The sequence below is a fragment of the Cryptotermes secundus genome, unplaced genomic scaffold (genome assembly GCF_002891405.2).
Source record: "Cryptotermes secundus unplaced genomic scaffold, Csec_1.0 scaffold1654, whole genome shotgun sequence".
NCBI lineage: Eukaryota > Metazoa > Arthropoda > Insecta > Blattodea > Kalotermitidae > Cryptotermes > Cryptotermes secundus.
Window position 1 is genome coordinate 21,604 of NW_019727804.1, and position 8,922 is coordinate 30,525.

The window sequence follows — 8,922 nt, forward strand, 5'->3', positions numbered from 1 at the left end:
AGCATGCCTCACCTCTAGTGGTTTATTCTACACATGTAATCTGTATGAAACGACAGCTACAAGGCAGTTGAGTGTGCACTTAGGATCAGTGTGCAGTGTTTGTGTATGGTGAAATGGAACATGCTATGTATGAAGTACAAGTAGTGAGTGTCATACGTCAGATGCAAGCTGGTGAATATAAGATTGGAACAGTGCAACGATATGTAAATGAAATAGCAGTGAACATGCATAAACTGATGTCAAGACTGTGATAAACTGCAAATAACTGCTCCTAAACAAGCTAAATGTTAAAATATTGTCATGTTTACGATGGGGTACCCAAAAGAAACCGAACTAATTTTTTTGTGGGCAGAGCTTTTGTAGTACCGTGTTTTGCCGCTATGAACGCATAGAGCTAACATTCCTGAGTCGATAAGCCGACTACCGTTGCTTCAGAAGGTAAGGACTAGTTTCAGCAGTTTATAGTGACAACTGTTTTGTGTGATCGTCATTTTTGTAATGGCTGATTTTCGTGAACAGGGTGTAGCGGTGAAATTCTGCTTTTTGCTCCGGAAAAGTGGAACAGAAACTCTTAAAATGTTAAAAACGACATACAAGGATGATGCTATGGGGAAAACTCAAGTGTTTGAGTGGTTTTTCCGTTTCAAAAATTGTGAAATGTCAATTGATGACAAACCTCGTTCTGGTCGTCCTTCCATGGCTCGAACACATGAAAATGTTGAAAAAATTCGTGAAATCATCAAGGAAGATCTACGACGGACCATTGAAGAAATTGTGGAGCTGTTGGGAGTGACTTGGAGCTCAGCGGCCAGATTTGTGGCAGTCGGGTGACTGGTTTTTCCATCATGACAATGCCCCTGCTCACACAGCCCTGTCTGTATGACAATTCTTGACCAAAAATGGTATGACCCCTGTTCCTCACCCTCCATACTCACCCGACCTTGCCCCGTGCGNATTATAGATGGGGTTTGGATTGATGAATGGATTTACTGACCACTTATGTACATAACTCAAAAGTACCAGTAATTACAGTGGCACAGCTAATCTCCACAATTCAGAAATCACCATAGCACCCACTAAGCCTTTTCCAGCCTGCTGTGTCTTCACAGGCTGTTCCCTGGCAATGTCTTCTAACAGTGGAGATTCTTCAGCTTCATGCAATCAGGTCCTATCTTCACAACCTCCTGTACAGAACTCAACTGAACTCTCAGCTAACTTTATTCCTTGCTTATAACATCTCGGCATGGACCAAAGCAAAATTACCGTTTCCATTGTTATAGTCCAAATATTGCATTATTAAGAATCTGCTGCCTCGCAACAGGAACATGTTTGTCAAGCCATTACACAAAAACAATTGTTGTTTACAGGGTCACTGCTTAGCAATGGGTCTATGCCACAATATGATATAACACAGTTATAGGGATCAGACAAAGGTAAGAGATTTGTATCGTTCAAAATGACATGATGTACGACATGCATGCGGGCCATGGAACGGCAGGATATGCATTACAATACGATATTGTCGCAGGACTGAATGCGGAATGGGAAGGGAATGGTGCTGCTTGAATGGTATGTGCCTCCCTCCTGAAGCTTCAAAAATCACCATCCCCCCTTCTTGTTCTCATTCCCTGAAGACAAGTGAAGAATCACCCATTCATATTATGGCCTGAATTTTCTCAAAGTTTTAACTGGCATAAAATTGCGGCTGTGAGGTTCAGCATAGCAGAAGCAAAGCAGTAGAGCCGAGTGGACCCGTGCAGTTGAGTCTGACGAATGCAAGAGAGGGGTGCGTGTAATGGAAAGATGTGTACATACATTAAAGTGTACACTGCAAGACAAAAAGTTATTTCAAAGGTGGAAGTACAAGACACAAGTTTGTGAGTGCAAAAAGGAGTACAGCATTTGTAAAAAGAAAGTAGTGAACAAGATATTAATTGGCTACTGACAGTAGGACAGTGAACATTCAAAAACATGATAAATATTACAATTTGATTTAACACACTCACAAGGATCATGAAGAGGCAAAAAGTGGCATGTCTTCCAATATGATAAGATATAACACACTAGGGGTATCATGCAAAGGCAACATGAGTCTGTACATACACACAGGGATCAATGAAAGTAAGGCAAGGGATGAAAGAAACAAAAACTAGTTAAAGAATTTTCAAGTGTTTCCTGAAGCAAGAAATTCTATAACTCTCCATTATATTACATATAGGGAGCCAGGACAGCACAGTCGGTATAGTGACTGGCTGAAGGCTGGACAACTGAGGGGTCGGAGTTCAAGCACCAGTAGAGTCAAGAATTTTCTTGTCCCCACACCGTCCAGCTCTGGGGCCAACCTAGCCTCCTATCCAATGGGTTCCATTGGCTCTTTCCCCAGGTGTAAAGCAGCTGGGGCATGAAGCCGACCGCTCAACTCCAGCTGGCCAAGGTCAAGAAAACGTGATCTATACATCCACTCCAGCGTATGCCTTCATAGTGTTGTGCTTAATTACTTAAGCACGGGGACAACTATACTACATATAAATTATATTTTTTGTTAGGATTATTGTCTTAAAGGATGTGGGAACATTCTGTCTGAGAGATAGGCGCCAATAGTTTGGAGAAATGTGCTTCCTCCAAAATGTTGGCGCTGATATAGCACACTACACAGTGCCACATCCCAGAAGATTACAATCTTAACATTCACAACTGTGAGAGCCTTGCATATAAACTACATTTGGATCCAAAGGTAAGAAGACTCATACCAAGTCTGGTAAGGTGCACGGAAGATTTTTCTGCATGATATTCCTGTCTTCAACATCTGACTTTAAAAGATATTCTACAGATTCTGCAGTACAGTAAATGGTACCTGAGATGATATCTTATACTATCACTGGGACCATGTCATGGCAATGAGATTATTTAGAGCACTATCTCACAAAAATATTCTTGGCATGATGACTATTTTGCCAATCTAATAAGTGTGGGAACACATCAATAAACTGTCATCTGATTAGTACATCTTTGGTTATCATCATATCACTGATGCACCATTACCACAATAATTGCAGGACCCATACAAGTACATACACCAACATTTTCAAACAATCAATATACATATACTCCATCCAATATATGAACAAGGGCGTGTCATCGTCACATTATGTCACTACAAGAAGTTACTAGATTCTATTTTCAACATATTTCTGGCATTCATACACAGATGGGAAATGCGAACTTGCTTACACAAGGTATGATGCATCCTGGCTTATAGAGCAGACAGTATTGCATACAAAATGTAACCTTTGTTGTTTCTTTCTCCTACCACATTTCTAGCAGAAAACCCACAAATAGTATGAAATACACTCTGTACTCTTGTCAATATGTACGGCTGCCTTTCATGTTAAAGTGATGTGCAAGTATTTCAGATGAGTTTTTGTTCATGATTCAAATCCTCATTCCCAATTTTCTTTCAGTTACATGAGTAAATTTTAATTTCTTAATTTTAATGTTATTTGTTTAAAATTTACTGATGGAGAAAGAAACCATATTCCAGGTGAAGAAGAAGTAATTCTTGTAGTCGGTATATGTATTTGTATAATACAAAAATAAATTGCTTGGTTTGGAAACACATGAAAAACAGAGTATGTGAAGCACACGGTCAGTAAACCAAGACAAGATATGGATAATTGTAAGTCTAAGGACAGGTCTGACAAAATAATATCACAACTTAGTTTCATGTAGATCCCGTCTCACATAACCCCGGTAGGGCCGAAGTCTCACAGCACGAGGATGATGCTGTGATGGTGTATTGCGGTTATGGTGAGGTGTTTCATCACCTGAATCCACATCACCTAAAAGAAAATGAAAAATGTACACAGCAATGAAAAGTAGCTTACAGTGCATTTCACTCTTTCATTGCTAGATGCTGCTACATTGGCACTGTGCTAATAACACCCTCATTCCTTTGCACTACTATAGTACAGCATATGTACATGCTTCCCTACTTACCATCTTTAGCTCCCTTATCAACATAGTTTATCGACTACAAGGGCAGACATTAACCTGGATATTCTTTTTCACCAGACACCAGACAAAAAAACAGCTTTTATGGATAACAGGTGGTAACACTGCCTGGCAGATAGCCACGTACAGTGCTGTATAATCAGATTCTTAATGATTCTTAATGAAAGTGAAAGTGAAACCAGCAGAATTTCTCCACAGGTTAAATGACCAGTATCAGGAACAGAGCCTGTGATATGCTATGTTTATAACTGGCATAATAAGCTTTCTAAAGGACAAAAAAAGTCTTAAATCTACTGCATGGTCACATGCAGCCAACAGATGTATGTGATGTGAATATGTGTTTTACTGAAGAGCTGATTTTCAGAAACAGATAAATTATAGTGCATTATACTGCAGTGGTATAAGTGTTGAAACATTCATGAACACTTATTGTTGAAGAAAGTCTGCATCCAGTGTGTCAGAAAGATGTTCATACTCAAACAGAAGACACAGCATGTCTCTATCTGCTGGACATATGCACCAGATTGTATGGGAGAGAAACGCATTCCTAGAGTGAACAGTGACTTGAGACAAGACATGGGTGCTCCACTCACTTCATTACAGAGTCAAAGTGGCCCAGCATAAAATGGAATCACAAAGGATCTCCACTACTCCAAAAATTTCAAGAGAGACTGTCAGCTGACAAAATCAAGGCAAGCATGTTTTGGGCAGGAGAAGTAATTAATGTTGATTTTCTTCCACATGGTGCAACAATTAGTATACAGTATTACAGAAACTTGCTTTACAATGAGGCACACCAAATGATTCAGTACAAAAAACCTTGGAACCATCAGAAACCTTCCTACTGAATGACAATACTTGTCCAAATACAGCAGATGAATGCAACAATGGCAACAATGGGCTGCAAAATCATGAACCACCATCTTTAAAGCCCTGACTTAATCTCGGTGATTTTCATTTGTTTGGCACAATGAAGGTGCACTAGGAGAGAAATTTCTAATTGGTGACGAACTCAAACCAATGTCCTGAACTGGCTATACAGTAAGCATAAAACTCAATGCTGTTGACATTAGTAACTTTCCAGGACAGTGGAAAAAATGTGTTAGAGGGGGAACAACGAGAAAAGAAGTGAGGTCTGACAACTTGGGCATGTACATTCTTTTTGTATTGAAAAAAATCCAAGTCAACCTTGAACCACACTCTACTAATTTTTTTTAATTCGCTTAGTGGGGGGTGGAGTCAAACTGGGTCCACTCGGCATGGTGACCACTGATTGGCCTATTGTAGCCTGCCCCAGGTGATGGAGAATTTGGTGGAATGAAGACTGACAGGGGAAACCAAAGTACTCGGAGAAAACCTGCCTCAGTGCCACTTTATCCACCATAAATCCCACTTGACCAGATCCGGGATTGAACCCGGGCTGCCGCAGTGGGAAGCCGGCGATTAACCGCTTGAGCTATGGCGTGGCCTAGGTTATAGCTAATAGTATCATACAATGCCACCTATGGAAGAACTGACATAGCTTTTGCAATCATGTGTTTGCCATAAGACTTAAAGAAAAAAAAGTAGAAAGGACCTAGCAATGGAGGATGGCCTGACATAAATTCTTGGCAGTTAAAAGTTTAATTCTGATCTTACTTCACTGTCAAATCCCATCAATGTATAAGGTAAAGGTAAAGCTTTCCTTGTAACAGGCTGTGGAGGCCCATAGGGTTGTGGGACATCAAGGCTCCCACATTTTCTAGAAAATCGGCTCACAGATGGTGGTGAGGTTGTCAGCCTTATGGACTGGCCACCACTACCCCCAGGAAGATTACTAGTACTAATTTCTGTTAGAGGCCAGGTAAGCTCTAGGGTCATAGTGTGGCTGGAAGGAATAGCTAAATTGAAAAATCCAATTACCTCACCAGAAATCAAGTCCATGACCTTCCAGCTTGTAGCACTGTGCCTCAACCCACTATGCTAGCCGAAAAATATTTGATTAAAAATAAAATTCATAATTAACATGCATCAATTTCAATTCACTAAATCAAAATTTTTGTAATGGTGAAATCTGTAACAAGAAAATTAATTAGAAAATAAGGCCCTTGACAATAATGATATTTGCAGCATATATACATGCAAAGACCATCACAAAACAACTCCAATCATCTATGGTAAAACTGCATTACGATAACCCTAGAGCTGGAATTGCTCAATCAGCACAAGGTAGTATCAGAGAGTTCCCAGACTGTTATTGTTGTAACTACCTTTGTGAAAGAAAATGAGAGGGGAGGCCAAGGTCACACTTCCGAAAGCCTATTGTATCAGTCTCCCACATGACACCGCGCTGTGTACACTCAATGTTTTTATACGAGTGCTCTTTTGACTTCATATTTTGTTTTGTCTGTGATGGACGGTAAAATCGAGCAAAGTGTCTGCATCAAATTCTGTGTCAAGCTCAGTAAATCCACTACTGAAACACTTGAAATGCTTTGTGAGGCTTCTGGAGAATATTCTTTAAGCTGGACAGAACTTTTTGAGAGGCATTCACGTTTCAAGGATGGTGAAGTATCAGCTGTAGATGAGAAATGTTCAGGGCGACAAAGCACCAGCAAAACGATAGGAAATGTTGACAATTTTCATGAACTCATCCACAATGACAGTTGCTAAACAATCCATGAGTTCACAGACACGGCTGGGATCAGCTACAGAGTTTGCCTGATCTTAACAGAAAATTTGAACATGCATCTCACTGCTCCTTCATCATGACAATGTGACCGCCTGCATGTCCCTGAAAACCACAGAGTTTGTGACAAACAAAAACATGGTTATCGTTCCCCATCCTCCCTACTCCTCGGACTTAGCCCTTGTGATTTTGCTGTTTCCCAGACTGAAAATGAAACTGAAGGGACGAAATTTTGGAACAATGTATGACTTCCAAAGAGAATCACAGGCGGTACTCGACAGCATTAAGGAAAATACTTCCACAGTGCTTTTGAAGTGTGGAAAAAAATATGGGATTGCTGTATACGTTCCCAGGGAGATTATTTTGAAGGAGATGGGCAGCCAAAATTGAGTAAATTAAGCCATCATTTCTTTTTTTTGACCTAGTCTAGGAACTTTCGAATAGAACCTTATATAGTGACTATGATAGGAGGTGGATGACCAGACAAACAGAGTTCAGTTCCCAATAGGACCAGACCAGTTCTCCTGCTCACTCAGCCTCCTATCCTATGGGTACCCTAAAAGTAATGGGGTAGGCCATGGAAGCTGACCAACCACCTCTATCTAATGAAAAGGTTAAGAATGCAAGAAGTTATACCTATACTCTCCAGTACACCTTCATGGTTGGTGTGGTGCATAATTCAACATAGTGACAACTTTACATTCACAGTATACTCTCAATTATCCATGCTAGTGAAGGAGAAAAAAACAAATGAATAATCAAAAAACACAAATAATCCAGCGATAATCTTCAGGTGTGATTGTGAGACCACAGTATGAATACAAAAACTCCAAAATGTACATACACCACACAATGACATTATCTTAAAAACAATTAGATTTATGGAAAAAATGTATTGAACAGAAAACGAGCATGTTTCATTTTTCTCTGCAACTTTTGCTCAGAACATTTTTCACTCCAAAAAATATTTAGTGAGTTATCTTCATTGTATGCATCCTGTTGTGTATCATAATAGAAAAGGGTTTGGGCACTGACACAACATTTAATTAAAAAACCAAGGTAATTATTAACAATTTGTTTATTTCAGTGGCTACTACATGTTTCAGTCTTCAAGAGACCATCATCAGGTAGTTCTGTAGTTAACTGAATGGATCCATATTGGTGCAATGCATAACAGTCATATAGTGCACTTGTGTATATGCCATAAAGTTAAAATTAATGTACATTAAAATAATCTTGCATGTTAAAATATGTCAAACATTAAAACTGTTAGTATTAAAAAGTTATGTCCTTGTAATTCTCATAATCAAATATTATTTTGTTGACAACCAAACCTTTTTCCATTAAATTAGTGAGTTATGTAAGACAGACATGCAGAAAAACACATAGGTCTTCATGTAAAGCAGTCATTAGAACTGTCCAGACTGAAATGAAAATTAAAATGGTTTGGCAATTTCAGGTGAAATGTTCCAATATCACATTTCATTAAAATCTGGCCAGCCATTCTTAACTTCTTTCATATGTAAAGACAAAGAGTCTAAGCGATCTTCATAGGTGCTCCAAATGATTGTGAATGCACCCCAGAAGGCACATGGACAAGCTGGAAGCCAGAGAATTCACTCACTTATAATGGGGAATATACTGTATTAAGGTTTGTAAATTTAAATATCCAAATCTCAGGAGTAAGGTTTATGAGCTTTCAATAGCAGATGTTTCTTACAAGATGATGATGAACTCAGGGCTAAAATATGCAGCTAGCTCAATAAGATACTTACTATACGAAGGGGGACCCAAAAATAACCGGAAACGACCTGTTGCGCGCGCATGCTTTGTAGTTACGAGTTGTGCTGCTAGGTGGTGTTAGCTGGGGGTCTCCCGCAACTGTTAGTGAGCTGGCGTCAGTCTGAGTTAAGTGGTTTGTCTGTGGTGCTCTGTTGTGTGCGTTCCTGTTTCAACTCGTTGGCGATTAGTGAGATCGCCGACCGGAAGGAACAAAGAGTGTGCGCGAAATTTTGCTTTCTGTTAGGGAAAACTGCACTTCACTCTTCAAGTCGCGGCAAACATTCATGCGGTTTTCTCTTTGGTCATCTCTGAGCAAGCAAGGAACAAATTTTGCAGACACCCATCTCATGTGCAAACCTTCGGTTAAAATTCGCTGGACCGTGCTCCATGAGATGTTCGTTTCCTCAGAAAGTTGGTCAATGGTCTTTTGACAATCTTCATCAATTTCACGCACACTCTGT

At 39.7% G+C, this 8,922-nt stretch overlaps 1 protein-coding gene across 1 annotated transcript in view; it reads right to left on the reverse strand.

Moving 5' to 3' along the window:
- Nucleotides 1-2,379: 2,379 nt before the first annotated feature.
- The window catches only part of LOC111865078, a 42,342-nt gene continuing 35,799 nt past the window's right edge, over nucleotides 2,380-8,922 (reverse strand). The window contains exon 7 of the mRNA XM_023852807.2: nucleotides 2,380-3,839. Coding sequence (XP_023708575.1) covers nucleotides 3,709-3,839 — 131 coding nt within the window. The 3' untranslated portion in view covers nucleotides 2,380-3,708. The remainder of the gene's footprint in view (nucleotides 3,840-8,922) is intronic.